Genomic DNA, 17,605 nt, shown 5'->3' on the forward strand with positions numbered 1-17,605 from the left:
TGAGAATTATTATTAAAATGTTAGCTAAAGGAGCAAATAAACTGCATTGAAAAATATTCCTCTCTTGTTTTGTTCTCAGACTGCTACTTCTTCTGCCAACCAACAGCTCTTTGCTCATTGCAGGAACTTAGTATTTGCTATTAGGTCGTTTCTCAGTAACAACACCCTAGAATAAGTATATTCTATAGTATTCAAGAAAGAAATTGGCAACCATCTCTGATTACAAGCATGAACGAAGGGAAAGAAACTTAACGTTGAATTTCCACATGCCAGGAGTGGGCAATTTACATATACTGTCATTTAATTCTGATAATAATTCTGTGATGTATTACTATTTTTCTTACCTTATGTGGAGAAAACTGATGATCAGAGATCTGAAATAATTTGCTCAAGATCACAAGGGGATAGAATTTAAGCCAGAATCCATGTTCTTTCAATTAAACCACTTTTCTAAGAGAAGACTACATAGTTTTCAACAAGTTCAAGTGCTGACTATTATTTGTTTAGTTGTGTTTGTTCTGGTGGGGAGTAATTTATTGTTGTTGTTGTCATACACTTAAACAACTAAAATAACCTAACGGGCATTACATTTGTTTCTATGATTTCAAATGCCCTTTTATGTTCATATCTGCAAATATTTAACATATATACTTATAATTAGCATTGTCTGTCTATATGTATAATATTTTGTATTCTACTTTGTTCACATTGTTTCGTATACACAACCCCACATTCGTTATGTGGCAGGGATAGTTAATGGATCTATAAAGCATTTATATTAACTGGTTTAGTTCAGGCCAAATTTAACACAGCATTCATTCACAATTAGATACATAAAGTATATCTGCTTTAGCACAAGCAACACTTCATTCAGTGGTACATGGGTTTATACAACTTTTCTGATAATTTTTTGAGGAATCAGATCACTAGTAAAACACAAGTTCATCAGTAAGGGAGGGGGGGTAGGATGAAGTAGGGGTAGGGAAGAAAAGCTTGGGATTTTTCCTACCTGCATATTTTCTCTCATATCTATGGCTTCTCGTAAGGGATGAACTGCTATTTTAAAGATGTCATCTATGGTCTTAAGGCCAATATTCCTGAGCATAGTATATTCTCGAACTTTCTTCCCCATTCTCACAGACAGGCTGCGCTTCTGTGCCTTTCCTCCTCCGCTTCGATTAGTTATTGCTATATGGACAAAAAGGGTTACGTGCTCCATGATGTCACCTACAAAAGAGCGCAGGGGAACGTGCCGATATCCAGGCTGCAAGCATTCAAACGGTATTGTATATTGTCCTATAAACTCATCCCCAATGTAGTCATCATCCAGAACGACAAAACGAATCATGGCCAGCTCAGGTAGATTTACTTGAAACTCAAAAGTTTCATCAAAAATGGGGTTATCACTGTTCTGTTGGACAGTTTTAGTTCTTTGTTCGGAGCAGTCTGCTGGAATTCCATGTATCTCTATGCAAACATAGGGATCTATGACATCTCCTTTGGCACAAGCTCCCTTGGGCTTTGGAAAATTCTGACCACTGATGATCTTGATATGAAGAGCGAGAGGAGACACCCCAGGTACAATGCCCTTTGTGTTTGCACTGAAGTAAGAAACCTCGTCTCGCATTATGGATGGCCTTAGAACATAACCACATCCTCCGTTTTGAAGAAACCAGCCTGTGTGAAGGTCCATCATTGGACCCGGAGTCTGAAAATTCATTGCCACAATCTGACAGCCACAATTCCAAAAATCCTGTGGATTCAAGTTACTGGAATCGATCCTCATGGCACTTGGATAGATTCTCGATAAGAACTTCTTATTATAATTTACAAAATCCTCTGGGTATTCATTTGCAATTCGGCTGGCCTCTGTTTCACTAAATGAACACATTTCCCAATAGTTTTGGCTTTTCATAGACAATTCAAAATCCCTACACTGAACAGACTTGCAGATGGATACCAAATCGGAGAGTTCCCTACATAGCAAGATTTGTTTCTGCTCGCCGTTGTAATCTACCGACAGCCTTCGCGACATTTCCGCTTCTTCATCTTCATCTGTTACTTCTCCTTCCAAAACATCTGGGTCAGAAGGCAGTTTCTTTCCTTTCACAATAATCATTCTTTTCAATTTTTCCGGTGATGGGAGGTAGGTTTCTGAAGGCAAAGGTGCCTCAGTATAGAGCTTATCGCCAAAGATCATTTTCATCTGTTGAACCATTATCTTTTGCTGTGGTAAGGAGCAGTGATTTCCCAGACAAAGAATGAGTGGGTATTCAGAAGCAACGAAGGCAAATTTATTTATCACCTCTATGACGCTTCGAAAGGAAAGGTGTGTTGTCACATTATTTCGATTACAAAGGATCGGTTCATTGTCTGAACCATCACTAACATCGAGTTCAATGCTTCGACAGCCCATTTTCAAAGCTCTAACGTACCCATTAATATCAGCTGGCCCCCTGAACTGGTCTTCTATGAGATAGGTGTTGTGGGAAGCATTGATGTAGTAGTGAGATAATGGCTGGGTCATATCTTGGGCAACCTTTTTTTGCTCAGGATCAAAAATATCACATTCTAGCGACAACAGATACTGGGTAAAGCCATCAATTGCAAGAAACCCTTTTTGACGTCCTTCTTCAGAAAGTTCATATCTCCGAATAATGTCTAAGCACATGTCCTCAGTAATATGAGTGACTCCTTGCTCAGCTTCTAAAAAGAGCATGAGATCATTGGCATCCAAATATTCTTTGTTCTTAGATATCTGGACCAGTAAGAAATATACTTCTGGCCTGGTGCAAAGTTCACAAAAAGCTTCACAAAATTCCTCTTCTGTCACTCGTGTGGTTAGTTTTTCTTTGCTTTTTTGGATTTCTTTAAATTTTAACCTGATCTTGGATTCCTTCAGGGTTGGGTTGAGTTGTTTTATCAACTCTACAGAGGTGTCTTCCAACATAATCCCATTCCCATCGATATCTGCTGCTTCAAACACCGTTTTCAACCACATGAACCTTGGTGTGTTCTGGTTGCCCTCCATAAAGTCAAGGGGTTGCTTACTTCGAGAAACCAGGTACCGTAAACCTGACACCCAGATGTTTGCTACATCTGCTGAATTGGCAACTAGGTCCAGAGACTCGTAGTTTTCCCCATGAAGTATGGAAAAGGCACAGTCCTCACAAATCTGGTCAGCAAGGCCATTGTTTCTAAATGTTTCTGTGTTCTTCCCCAGTCTGATCTCCTTTATAGCAGAAATGTCAAGCTTAGCTTTCTCGAGGTCTTTCTTGGAAGGTTCCCAGCGAAGAGCTTGGAGGTCTGTGTCCAGAGTGAAAAAACGGTTATAAATACGAGAATTTGGCCGGACCTTCTTCAGTTCACAGCCAGCTTGCATGAAGCTGATGCAGTCACTCGCACTGCTAATTTTCTTTTCTGATGGCATGCTGCTGAAAGACACTGTTTTCTTTCTTCCACCACATTTTTGGTTTGAAGGATCCTGCAAAATCATTTGAAAATAATGAATCAATTTTCCTTAGAAAATAGACAAATTCAATAACACTCTATGAACTCCTCAGACTCCATTCAGATACTGTGATTATTTGGACCTAGAGGCTGGCCTAAAATTGACAATTTCACCATTCCAGAAAAAGAAGAATTGCTGAGAAAATTGATGTTACTAGGTTCAGAAAAAAAAACAAAACCTATTTTTCAAATGCCTGGTGTTCTTTGAAAAAAATCAACTATTAAGTTAACTACAAATCACTCATTTGTTCATTAAAGCAGATTTCCTAAGAACCTCTACATGTTGGTACTTTGACAACCTACCTCGAATCCCTACAGATATGTGAAAGAAATAATGCTGAATTTCTTTAAAAATTTTCCTCATTTACACTAAGCAACTGTTCAAGTTTTAAACTTAAAACTAGTCCAAATAAAAGATTTTTGCCTTCATATGCTTTACATCAAAAAGGACTGGCAATAAACCTTAACTAAAAGTCACTTTTTTTCCTCAAACTATTCTGAAGAATGTAAGTGTCTTGAAAGTCAGACTGGGAACTAACAACAGACAAATGATTCTCACTAGAGCAAGTTTTCAGACTAAGGTAAACAGTCTGGAAGAACTTTTTGAGAATTAACACCTGCATTTCAGTATAATGCTATTAGCAGCCACAGCATAGAACCAAACAGAAATCTGAATGGTTCCACTAACTTTTAAGGTTCTCCCAATGTAAACTAAATTTCCAACCCATTTGCCATAGAATTTCACAGAGAACATTTGCACCTTGCCTTTTACTCCTCTCTTTAAGCGCCGTTGGATCGTAGTCTCCCAGAATCCCCGTGTCCTCAGCCCATTTCACCCTTTACCGAACAACAGTGCTGACAGGGCACCAGACTTTCTCTGTCCAGATTAGTGTGCCTTAAGCAGGTTAAGTATTTCTTGTGGCTCTTTCCTTCTTGGGTATATCTAGGCCTTCTCACATATTGTCTTTCCCAAATTACAGGTCTGCTCCTTATATTCATAAGATAATAGATGTCATCTTTGTCCCAGACTGTCCGCACGTCTATCACTCCCAATTCATTTACACTGTACATCTGACCAATGCCACTTAAAACAGGGTATTTTTTTTATACTTTCCTCTGTTTAGACCATAGATTAAAGTTAATAACGCTCGCAACCAGATCATCCATTCAGATACTTCTCCCAGGAACAAATTTCCCAAATACACCTTACTGCTTGTTTAGAGTGCCTGATTTTATAAGCATATCAAAGAGGCAGTAAAGTGTGGAATGCAAAATGCAATGTCCTTATACAAAGTTTATAGTGTTAAAGCATGCGTGAATATTGTTCGTAAATTGTAAGTACTGATAAGATTAGTCTTTTTGAAAAGAGAAGAACATTTCCTCATACACTGGTCACTGCAGGACCTGACCAGGATATTGGGGGTTATCAAGAAGTTGATTCACTCTTGACCTCCGAGCATTTAAGACAAATCTTCAGTGATAAACAGATAATATTTTAAAACAGACACATGATATTACTATTTCAAGCACTAAGAAGTATGACCGAAGTAGTCTGGGATGTCTCCTTCACTGGCATTCTTTTCAAACAGGGTAGAATCTCTCCTCTAAGGCCTTATTTAATTGTGGACCTGCCTATAAGAGCCTCCCTATCCTGTGACTCAGGAAAAGGCAGGGTGATTTATTATTCAATTGACTAAAACCTTGCCTGTGAAAAGAAAACAAAATTTGCCTTATTTATGGAATGGTGGTGGGATGATGCATTAACTCAAATATATATCTGATCTTCAAGTGACAAAGATATAAATTACCCAATTTATTTACAGAATAAAAAAAAATCTGTACAGATTACAGAATATTGTCTCTTGATGCCCTGGCATTTAACAATTTAGCTCTTGCTTTTCCAGAGAGTTGTTATTTTTAATTACCCCATAGCAGTCAATTTCCTCATCCCTAAGTTAAAAAACAAGTATAAATCTTCAGCTGTTTATACGCAGTTGCACTATTAGAACACATTTAAATTCATCACAACCCACATGCTCAAAAATCTCAGATGTATGTGTATATTTTCCCACACCATGAAGGCAGGCACCTAATGGCACTGCTGAGATGGGATTAATCTACCAAGTAAAATAAAGAGGGAAACTGAATTGTGATAGTAAATTAGACTGTGACTCAGCTTTTAAAGCTACCATTTGACTAGGCTTTTAAACTAATGAGATCTTTCACAAAAAAGATTATTTTTATATAAGGCAGATCATGTTCCAAGTAGGATTATTGTCAACAAATTATAAAATCTCCAATAGTTTCTAACAAACCTTCAGTGGGAAATTAGTGTTGCTGTAAATGTGTGTATGTAGTTTCTGTGCCCTACGTTTGGTACCACACCAGCCTTCACAGTCTTAACACTTCACTCTAGACTTGAGCCACTGTTCACAAAAACAAAAGCACTGCTATCAGAAGAGATTTCTCTTACAAGCCTCTCTTCTCTGTGGTGGTACCTCCTTAAGTCAAGACTTTCTCTCCTAGTAAGATTAGCCGTCAAAAGATAAATGTTTCCTATCTAGCCTAGGAAAGAATCGACCTGCTCCAAAATCTTATTTCCTGCTTTGACCTCCAGTTCCCACATGATTACAAAACTTATCCCAAAATGCCTTAAAACTTGGAACCAGCAGAAAAGATATACTCTTAGGTTGTCATTTCACGAAGGACAAACTCCAAAGTTATTACAAGTCCCCCAAATGAGCAAAAAACTAGCCAAAGCACATGTGAACAAATAATTAGCTTGTCTGCTGTTGACCAGAGTCAAGATTATTTCTATTCAAAATATGCTGGAAAAGTTTCAGGACTCCGATATTTCTCTGTTTTCAATGGCCATGCTATGCATTAGCTCCAAAAAGTTGAGAGGGGAGGGTGGGATTGTATTGAGCGGACAGGGAAGTTAGCTCCAAATCTCCTTCTGAGCTTTGTCACCAGCACGGCCTCTTTGCTGAGCCCTACACCCCCACATTTGTATTTCCCTCAAGAAGATCTTGGCAGATTGGTGGTGGAGAGGGGTTCTATTCAGGTAAACAGACAGTAGATATCCCCAAATGAATAAATTTGAAGTGCTGGTAATAGATCTTCCTGTTGATAAAAAAAAAAAAAAAATCTGATGATGGAATGAGAGAAAATCCACTGCAGTTATCTATATATTGGAAAGACAGGTGCTTTTGGCACCTTCCAAGAGAAACCAAAGTTTGTTTTCAGTTCAGGTGTGCTCTTGTCATCTTCCAGCTCATTAGATGATTGAATTGACTCCTATAGTCATAAGGTCATTATTATAGGGAGATTATTATAAAATACGAGGACTTTTCCATTTAGTTTAAAGCTAAATTTCCTCACTCTGGAAATGAAGGGAAGAGGCTAAAGTACTTATTACCCTCAAAATTTCTCTTAGAGCAGCTTACAAAATTTGTTAGGTTGGATAGCACATTATGACACTCCTGTCCCCTAAATTAACAGTTAGCTTCCTCTTCCAGCAGGGTACAAGACTTAGTCAGGCATTGAACTCAATCCTTATTATTGCCTAACATTCTATGCTCAAGTTTCTAAATGATCATTTCACAGGAAGGGAACTCACTTAAACAAGTTAAATAAATATAACAAATGAACCAAATTATGTTTATATGGTCTTTGAACATTTCCAGATAACACTTTATAATCAGGATCTACTGTCTTCTTAAATTAATCAATACTTTATATAAAGGATTTAATTGTCAGAATCAAGAAGAGTCTCATAAACTAGCAAAGTAACAGGCAAATGTTTTATTCTTTTATTAAAACAATACAAGACATTGCTTTGTGTATGAGCATTGTTTCTAATATATTCCTATCATAAAAATAATTTCTATCTAATCTCATGATGTAAGGTTTGATTTCTAGTCTTAGAAATAATTTCAAAATACTAGGAGAAAGTGGCCAAATGTTTCCATTTTCTAAAAAATTTTTCATTATTTTCTACAACATTGCTGTTTATCTAGTATTAGAACTAGGATACCAATCATGATTCAATGAGATTCTTACACAACAGTAAAAGCTTTATAGCTCCCTAAATATGTTTTAAAGTAAAATTAAAGAAAAAATGTTCAAATAAGCCAAATTAATAAACCTGTTTCCATAAGTTCCCACTGGCATTTGTTCTCTGACCCCAACAAGGCAGGATACACTGCAAGTTCCTTAACAAACACTCAAGAAATAAAATCATTTTTCTTCAGTAACACACTGACGAGCTGCAGAGGCAACTCAGCTTATTCAGTGCAAGCATTTTGGGTCTCAATAACGAAACTATTGAATTATTTCAATATAATAACTTCAGAGAAAAGTATACTAAAGCAACACACTAATGTGAATGTACCTAATGCCACAGGACTGAACATTTAAAAATGGTTAAAGTGGTAAGTTTTATGTTATATAAATTTTACCACACACAGAAAGAGTAAGCTAAAGCATTGTATACAAATTTAAGAGTAAAGGAAACAGCATATCTACATTTTGCTACTTCTCACCTGATGAGCATGTTTAAACATCAAATTATATCATCACTTTTCATTTTTTTGGCAAGTTGTTTTTAAGTGAACAGTTCAAAATGATTCTTTGTTAAAAAAGAACAAATTTACAAACCTTAAAGAAAAGCAATCAAAACACCAGTTGTCAGACTGATTAGAAGGAATCTTTGTTTCATAATGCAGAAATCCAGCTATACAGATGGAGAGATACTAAAGTGACATTCACTTCTCTCTTTCTGTATGAGGGGGAGAAACACTTACTTCTGAAGAGCTCTCTTAAGAAAGTCTTTATATAAAAATTTAGTAGATTCTAACTAAAATATAAGCAAAAATATAGGCACATAAATCTAATTTTCACCATAGAGATTCTATCTGGTTCTTATAGACAACCTATGAACTATAACACAATACTATTCATTCTTGTTTTATGAACTTCCAAGCAAAATTCAGAAAAAAAGATTTGGTTGATACATGAGATCGTCCAAGGATTGTGGACAATATAATCTAGAATCCAAATGAGCCCCAACCTTGGATATTGAGAGATTCAGGTTTCCATTCTTCATTCACTCATTTAACTAACAATAATGTCCATCCTAGAGACTAGCACACTGTAGAGTTTTGAAGAAACTGATAAAGTCTAATTTTTACCTTGGCGCGATCACTCTGGGTGTGCACCAGATAGACAGCACTAAAGACGGTGCTGTAGGTGACTACTGACGCATTAAAGGAAAGAGACGGCGACTGCCTGACGTAGATTACTAGCAAATGGAATGGAGAAAGGTAAGAAGTATCAAAAAAGTAGGAGGTAAAATCAAAAGTCCTTCACTGGATCTAGGATGACTCCTAGGTTTTTGGTTTGAGTGAGAAGTGAATGGAAATATGGACTACCGGGAGAGGTATAGTGGGAGGGAAACAGAGTTTACTTTGGGCCATGGTGAATTTTTAGATGACTACGGGCCACCTAGGTGAAAAGCCTAGGCAGAGGAGAAGACTTAAACTATAAAGTTTGAGGAATAAGAGGACCAGGAGCATGACCTCTCACAGAAGCCAAGAATAGACATAAAAGAGTGAGTGCTAGAAAATAAGGTGTTAAGGTGGCTTACTGGATTTAGCTGTTCAAATGTCTGTTGGTAACTCTGAGTAGAGAATGTCTTTTTTTTTTTTTAAGATTTTATTTATTTATTTATTTGAGAGAAAGTGAGAGAGGGAGAGAGAGAGGGAGAGTACAAGCCGGGGGAGGGGCAGAGGGAGAGGAGAAGCAGACTCCCCACTGAGCAGGGAGCCCAAGGAGGGGCTGGATCTCAGGACCCTGGGATCATGACCTGAGCTGAAGGCAGATGCTTAACCAACTGAGCCACCCAGGTGCCCCATGATGAAAGAATATCTTACTTTGCCTTCAGGACGGTGAGGACAGTGAAGAGGGTGAGGGCAAAGGGTTTCAAGGAAGGGGAAGAGCAGTTTTAAATGTTCTTTGGTGAGAAAGAAGGCCAGGATGACTCTAGCATAAGCGAGGGGAAGAGTGGCTCCAAATTAGACTAGAACAACAGGCAGAGGCCAGGAGTGATCATTCAGAAGAAGGCTATTCTCAAAAATGCTGGCTTTATTAACTTGGATTGGTAATAGCTGAAGGACTGGAAATTTATATATATACATATATCTAATATATCCTGTCCAGTGGACCAACGCCCAAATCCACATCCATGTTTGGCAGTTAGGCGGTCTAGACAAAGTCCACCCCCCACATACAAGGCCTAAGTCTTCACACAAAAGTCAAGGAGGTGGAGGATGTGGTATCCTCACTATACCTGTTGCCTTCAAGTTTCAGGTAAGGGAAGGTTCCAACTGCACGATTATACAGTTCATTCTATATTAAAATTTCCAGTTATTTTCTCATAGTAAACTCAAATGACACAATGTAAAGTCACCAACAGGTGACATGACTTACTTGTGATTAATACCACATGACTCACCTAAAGTCACTATGTGGTACAGTGAGGGTAGAGGTCCTGCTATCACTGCTGAGAAGTGGCTGAAGTCTGACCCAAGCTCTGTGTACCATTGGCTCTCCCTGGTGGCTCCCTAAGCCTAGCTGGTAAGGAGCTGAATAGCTATTTTATTATCCATAAAGAAAACATTCATTCTGTACAATACCTTATAATTCGACAGAAACAATTAAAGGCAATGCTAACGGTATGCATTCACGTATCTCTTGCCAAATTAAGTTTTATTCTGTATTTAACATGCATTTCATTTATAAAAGGTGATCCATTTAATAAAATACACTAAACTAAAGCCATCTTCTTTAGGGAACCTACTCTGATATGTATACAATGTGGCAGAGATAGAAAACTAAGTGAATTATAGGAACGCAGTGACACATTTATTCTCTAAAATGACATCTTCTCTTATATGACTCTTCACATTTGGAAGCAAAAATAACTGATATTCTATAGCCAAACATGGGCATAGAGTGTAAAAAGTCCATTTCAGGGTAGGTTCTCAGTACCATTGATTTGTTTTGTTGAGCAGAGGACGGTTCCATGCTAAATCTCATTGCAATCATTCACTCAGAACTCATTAAAAAATGACCCAATAAAAATTATTATCTCAAGCTCTTTTACTGCATGGTTTCTATCTAGGGTTTTCTGCAAGTATGACTCTTATTATGCATGCCCCATGTACTATTTCAAAATAGAGCATTTGCTTATACAAAGATCAAGTACCTACTATCTGCTACGCACTGTCCTAGTGACTGGTTCTTTGAAAAATCATTAATCCCAAAACTAATGTTGCTTGGAATAAACGCTTTCTCTCCATCACTCTTTTTATGTACAGGTTTTTATAAATGATAAAGTTAGTAGAACAATGACAAAAATTATCAAATTTGATAATTCGAGAAAACCATATAAAAAATGTTTCTAAATAGATAAAAACAGGGGTGCCCAGCTGGCTCGTCAGTAAAACATGGGAATCTCATCTCAGGATTGTGAGTTTGAGCCCCACGGTGGGTGCAGAGATCACTAAATAAATAAACAAATAAACAAACAAAATCCACCAACATTTAATAAATGAGCAGTTTTCTATAACATTAAGAATGTTGGATAACCAAGACCACAAAGGGGAACAAGAGTTGATAAGGGCAATATGATAAAGAAGTACTACAGCAGTTATATACAATTACTATATCTTTAACACTAGAGCCTTTACCAAGATAATTAAAAACAGACAAGAGGCAAAGTAAGCATCAAAATGTCCAAAATCTATAAAGCTGGTCTTAGGAAAAATAATGTTAAAAGCATTGCCATTTAACAAGAAAACAAATACAACTTCCACATGGAGCCTCCATATAATTTTATGTCATGGAAAATAAATCTTAAATTACACAGCTCTACCTAGAGCTCCATTATTCCTAGATAGGCTAGAAAGACCTTGTCACTAACAGTGTGGCTTGTAAAAGTTTCCTGCAGGAACCCAGAGGATGGCATCAGCAGGTTTAGTGACACCAAGATCCTGTTGCCATGCTCCCTAGTAGGGTGTCCCCCTGATCTGCAGGTTTGCTTTTTAGTTAAGCACGGTATAGAAGTAAATGATCCTCCTTCTGACATACTGTCAGAAGGTCAATAGTAGCTTAACACCATGTCACTGTGCCTCCATCAGTCACCTCAGTTCATCTCACCATACAGGCATTTTACTATCACACAATCATCACAGGAAGAAGAGGGGTGAGTACAGCACAATAAGATATTTTAAGAGACCACATTTACATAGCTTTCATTACACTATGTTGTTAAAATTGTTTTATTATTAGTTATTACTGCTAATCTCTTGCTGCGCCCAATATATAAACTAAACTTTATCATTGGTATGTATGCACAGGAAAAAAAACGTAGTTATCTATAGGGTTTAGTACCATCTGTGATTTTAGGCATCCACTGGGGGTCTTTAAACATATCCCCTGGGGGGGGGCACTCTAACTGCTAATAGTCAGACTGCAAAGCATATTATTAACCAGAATAGTACTGGATTCTCAGTAGATGAATGATTTTATAATGCCTGCTAAAATAATTGGGACTGCAAAATCAAGATTAAGGAGTCACATTCTATGATCTTCATTTTTGAGACAATGGTTTCTTTATCCTCCTCTACACAATAATGTTTGTATCAAACTAACAAGGCTTTGGTTTGAAATTTTTAACAAAAACTGGGAAGAAATTGACTCAAAAAAAATGGTAAAGGTAATGGTAAGTAACACCAAAATATCCTCTCTGTGTCACAACTTAAAGAAAATATCCTGACTTATATATTTAAAATGTTATTTATTAAAGATTTGAAATAAACCTACTTATATGATGTTTATTCAACAACAGTAGAGTAAAGGTGAAGAATTACCTCTCCCTATACTTTTTTCCATATGCTTCATCTATGTGGTTCATTCAAGAAGCAAAACCATTAAAACCTAATAAAAATTACTGTTCGTTGCAGATCAACAGTCACAGGTAAAATCAAAGACTATTTCACTTGTTTGGATTTTTTTTCACCTGTACGGAAATTACGTCCATGTAGGTGAGGAGACCCGGCCACAGGGAAACCAGACAGATAATAGCTTCGGAAGCCCATGTCTCCAGATGTTCAATTCCTTCCATAGTTTCATTGATTGCTGCCATTTCTGTTTTCCCTTACAGCATGAGGGCACAAACCCTGCGGTTGTTTGTCGTGAAAACTCACTGACTGACCGACTTTCTATTCTCAACTTATTTCCCCTCAAGGCCACAAGCACAGATGTTCCTTTATGGTGTCCCCTGTTTTCATGGAAGAGGCCTTGTTTCTCACTTAAATCTTACTAATCTCCGCTTGTATCCTTCACGATCCACTACTTTGTATACAGTTACAAGGAGCACTAACACTCCCATTTTTCTAGTCAAAAACATGACCTTTTTCAACGAACCCCAAGTGCCGCATACAATACATGGTTTGGCTTATTATAAATCCCAGGAGAATATGTTACGTTACTGTGCCTTCGAAGCGCCGGTATGAACAAAGTGAAGTGGACACCAATAAAGAGTACCTAACAATTATTCAGTGGCCTCCAAGGACTGATATGCGGCTATCAGTCCTGTGCCTCTAAGACAGACGTCCACCTCACACTCAAAAAACAATACAATTCATCGGTGCCAAGAACCAAGTGGGCCTGGAGACTGAGATAGGATTCTGTCCTTTCTCGTGAGACTCCCCACACAGCAGAGCCTGAGAATCTGGCTGAACTTCTGCCAGTGCAGACTGTTTTTTCTGGTGTGAGGATTCATGGGAGGTGCTCTTTATGGAAAACAGCATGTCCTGGTCCCCAAAGAAACTCTCTGTAATGAAGAAAAAGTAAATGTATTCTTTTAATGCCTGTGTCTAATCCATCTCTTTCAGTGTATTATTGTAGAGATTAAAGGTAATGCCCTAATTATTTCATAGGTATAAGCACATAACTTGATGCTTTATTAAGGTATGCATCAGAAATTGATAAATGAGTTAGGCCTTCAAATCTATGCATAATTTTGAATGCATAATTATGTATGCATGATTTTTTTCATTCCAATGAATGCTGGTATATTTACTTCAATTACTTTATCTGAAAAGTAAAAACATCAACAGGAATGGAACATTCTTAAATAGAGTTCATTTCAAAAATGTTCCTGACAAAATTTTCTATCTTTCTTTTGGTGCTAAATAACCAGTTCACAGATGAGTTTGTCCTTCATTGTAACTTTTCAATGTTTAGTGGTTTTATTTACCATCAAATATGAGACACCAATGTATTACTGACATTGATCTTAGTCACTTTGGCATTTCCTCTAATCACCTAAATTTGAATAAAGCGTATTTAAAAGTGAAAAGTAGGCGTGCCTGGGTGGCTCAGTCATTAAGCTTCTGCCTTCTGCTCAGGACCTGATCCCAGAGCCCTGGGATTGAGCCCTGCATTGGGCTCCCTGCTCTGAGGGAGCCTGCTTCTTCCTCTCCCACTCCCCCTGCTTGTGTTCCCTCTCTTGCTGGCTGTCTCTCTCTCTCTGTCAAATAAATAAATAAAATCTTAAAAAAAAAAAAGTGAAAAGTATATCTTAATACTACAGAGTTCTACCACTTGTTATCATAGAGTGTTAGTAGAATCGAGTTTCAGAAACAGATTTATAAAAATTAAAAAATCATTCAGAATTTGAAAGTTGCTAGAGGAGTAGATCTTAAAAGTTCTCATCACAAGAAAAAAATTATAACTGTGTGGTGATGGATGTTAACTAAACTTATTCTAGTAATCATTTCACAAATATACGTATACCAAATCATTATGTTGTACACCTAAAACTAATACAATGTTAGATGTCAATTATATTTCAATTAAGAAAAAAGAAAATCACTTAGAATTATATAAGATTAAATGAAATAAGAAATATAATCAGCCTTGCTTCATAGCATAAAGTTTTATTAACAAAAATAGGATTCAAAAAATGGTCAACTTCTAGTAATTCAGTTTTTTGTGCAATATTTGGTAAGGACAAGATTTCAGAGTATCTATATCATTTATAAATTCCAAATAGTGTATATAGAAAACATAACTACTGGGGGGTGGGGGAATGGGATAGACCGGTGATGGGTAGTAAGGAGGGCACGTATTGCATGGTGCACTGGGTGTTATATGCAACTAATGAATCATCGAGCCTTACATCGGAAACTGGGGATGTACTGTATGGTGACTAACATAATAAAAAATCATTAAAAAGAAAAAAGAAAACATAACTACTAATAATATTTCTTAGAAATGGAATCAGTGCCATTGTACTATACGGTAATACATACATGCAGGTTTCTCATTAAGAAAAAAAATCTTACAGAAAATTTAAAAACAATGAATTTATTTTTTAAAAAACTAAATTTGTGCGACTTGGGACATGGAGATTTAAGTCAATTTAATAAAAGCACAATTCTATTCAAACTTAAGAAACAATTCACTTATAGACTAAATCCATTTTTCCTGGATTTGGATAAGTCTAGTCTGCCATTTAAGAAATATATGTATATGTTAACAAATGGACGATTTCTTGCACTTTTATTAAGTCTTTATAGATTCTAAAACTTACATTTAAATTACTTTAAACTTCCCAGTTGAATATTTTTCTGTAATAAATATCTAAAAGAAATCTCTAAGCTTTTTATAAGGTAGATCCATTGGGGCGCCTGGGTGGCTCAGTGGGGTGCGTGGGTGGCTCAGTTGTTAAGCGTCTACCTTCGGCTCAGGGCCTGATCCCGGTATTCTGGGATCGAGCCCCACATCAGGCTCCTCCGCTGGGAGCCTGCTTCTTCCTCTCCCACTCCCTCTGCCTGTGTTCCCTCTCTTGCTGGCTGTCTCTCTCTCAAATAAATAAATAAATAAAATCTTAAAAAAAAAAAAGGTAGATCCATGAACCACAAATTAAATAAAAATTCTCTTGACCCAATGCAATGTGCAAACACATTCTTAATGCTTTTTCTCTCTTACAGTGATAACAGAATATGCTCTTCAGGATTAATGACCTTAGAGATATAAAAGCTTTGGCTCAAATAGCCAACTTGACCTGAGCATCAAGACGAATCTGATTAAAGGTTTCAAGTTTTATCCATAACTTCCGGAATGGGTTAGAACCATCTAACACTTTAATCCTTATTATATGACTTGGATTAACTGAACATCAGCATCTGTCCATGTGCAATAAACAGATGGCAGATCTCAGAGAACGCATGTTCTCAGCACAGAGACTCTTAGGGTGAATGCCTCCCCCCGCCACTGCCATCCTCCCCACAACCACTGATACCCAGTGAAGGTCAAAGTGGAACAAATAGTTGTCCTAATTTAGAAGAATGTAAAAGGAAACTGTAGAGGTAGTTTTTTTTGTGTGATAATACAACTCAGAGTCCATAAATAAATTTTTTAAAAGATTTTATTTATTTGTATTAGAGAGAGAGCATGAGAGAGAGTGAGAGAGCACAAGCATAAGCAGGGGGACCAGCAGGCAGAGGGAGAAGCAGACTCCCCGCTGAGCAAGGAGACTGATGTGGGACTCCATCCCAGGACCCTGGGATCATGAACTGAGCTGAAGGCAGATGCTTAACTGACTAAGCCACCTAGGCGCCCCATAAATACCATTACTGATTAAATTCCTTCCCCCCCAAAGCATTGGATTGTGGACTAATGGATTTTACTCTCACCATCTCCACTTACTTATATGACTTTGTACAAAAGTTCTATGTCTAGGGGCGCCTGGGTGGTGGAGTCGTTAAGCGTCTGCCTTTGGCTCAGGGCATGATCCCAGCGTTCTGGGATGCAGCCCCACATCAGGCTCCTCCACTGGAAGCCTGCTTCTTCCTCTCCCACTCCCCCTGCTTGTGTTCCCTCTCTCGCTGGCTGTTTCTTTCTGTCAAATTAATAAATAAAATCTTTTAAAAAAAAATTCTATGTCTATTGTTTTTATTTGTCAAAAGAATATAATTCCTAGCTTAAATCATAGGGCTATCTCGAGGATCAGAGGAAATAAAGCATGCCAGAGGACTTTGAAAAGCATAAAATTGCAAAACATAATTTTAGATACATCTCAGTTAAGAATGTAAGTAAAGCATGACAATGTATTAAAAGAGCAATAAATTCTTTGAAAATATAGGATTTTATTCCATGAATGTAAGAATGGATCAACATTAGGCATGCCATCAATGTACTTCAATAAATAAATAATTTGTTAAAAGAGAAAAACAATAGGATTATGTCTATAAATTCTCCAAAAGGCAATTGATAAAATACAACATTAATTCCCAGCAAAACTCTCTATAAAATGAGAAAAGAAGGAAACTTCTTTAACGTGACCAAAATCTTGTTCCAGAATCCTAGAGGAAATATCATACCAACTGGTAAAAATTTAGAAGCATTCTCATTAAAACAAAAAAGAAACAAAACAAAAAACCTATTATTTGCTCTATATTTGAACATAATTTTGGATATTTAAGCCAAAGCAATAAGACAAAGATAAGAAATTATATGTAAGATATTGTAAAGGAGGTGAAAGATCATTACTATTTGCCGAGAATATAATTATTTACCTAGAAAATCCAAAATTCTCAATTGAAAAATTATCAGAACTAAAAAAAGTGATGGTGGCAAGATAAAATACAAATATTAAAAAATTAGGGGCACCTGGGTGGCACAATTGTTAAGTGGCCAACTCTTGGTTTCAGCTCAGGTCAAGATCTCAGGGTGGTGAGACTGAGCCCCAAGTCAGGGCTCGTACTCAGCACAGAGTCTGCTTGAGAGTCTCTCTCCCTCTCCCTCTGCCCCTTCTACTTATGCTGAGTAAATCTTTAAAAAAAAATTAATAGCTGTCTCATATATCAGCCTTCTTCTAAATATAAGGGCATAGGGGAGTGGAGGTGAGGGGACTCCTACCCAAATTCACAACAGATATTGTAATCCAGCCAAGAACAAACTTAACAAGACATGTGCAAAAATTGTATAGAATTTTATTTCATTTACAGTAAAAAAAGAAGGA

At 37.1% G+C, this 17,605-nt stretch overlaps 1 protein-coding gene across 1 annotated transcript in view; it reads right to left on the reverse strand.

Moving 5' to 3' along the window:
• PLCL1 (phospholipase C like 1 (inactive)) overlaps positions 1-17,605 on the reverse strand; it is a 320,359-nt gene that overhangs the window by 73,107 nt on the left and 229,647 nt on the right. The window contains exon 2 of the mRNA XM_040642333.1: positions 1,010-3,484. Within this exon, the coding sequence (XP_040498267.1) occupies positions 1,010-3,484 (2,475 nt within the window). The remainder of the gene's footprint in view (positions 1-1,009; positions 3,485-17,605) is intronic.

Source organism: Ursus maritimus, unplaced genomic scaffold (genome assembly GCF_017311325.1).
Source record: "Ursus maritimus isolate PB19 unplaced genomic scaffold, ASM1731132v1 scaffold_1, whole genome shotgun sequence".
Classification (NCBI taxonomy): Eukaryota; Metazoa; Chordata; class Mammalia; order Carnivora; family Ursidae; genus Ursus; species Ursus maritimus.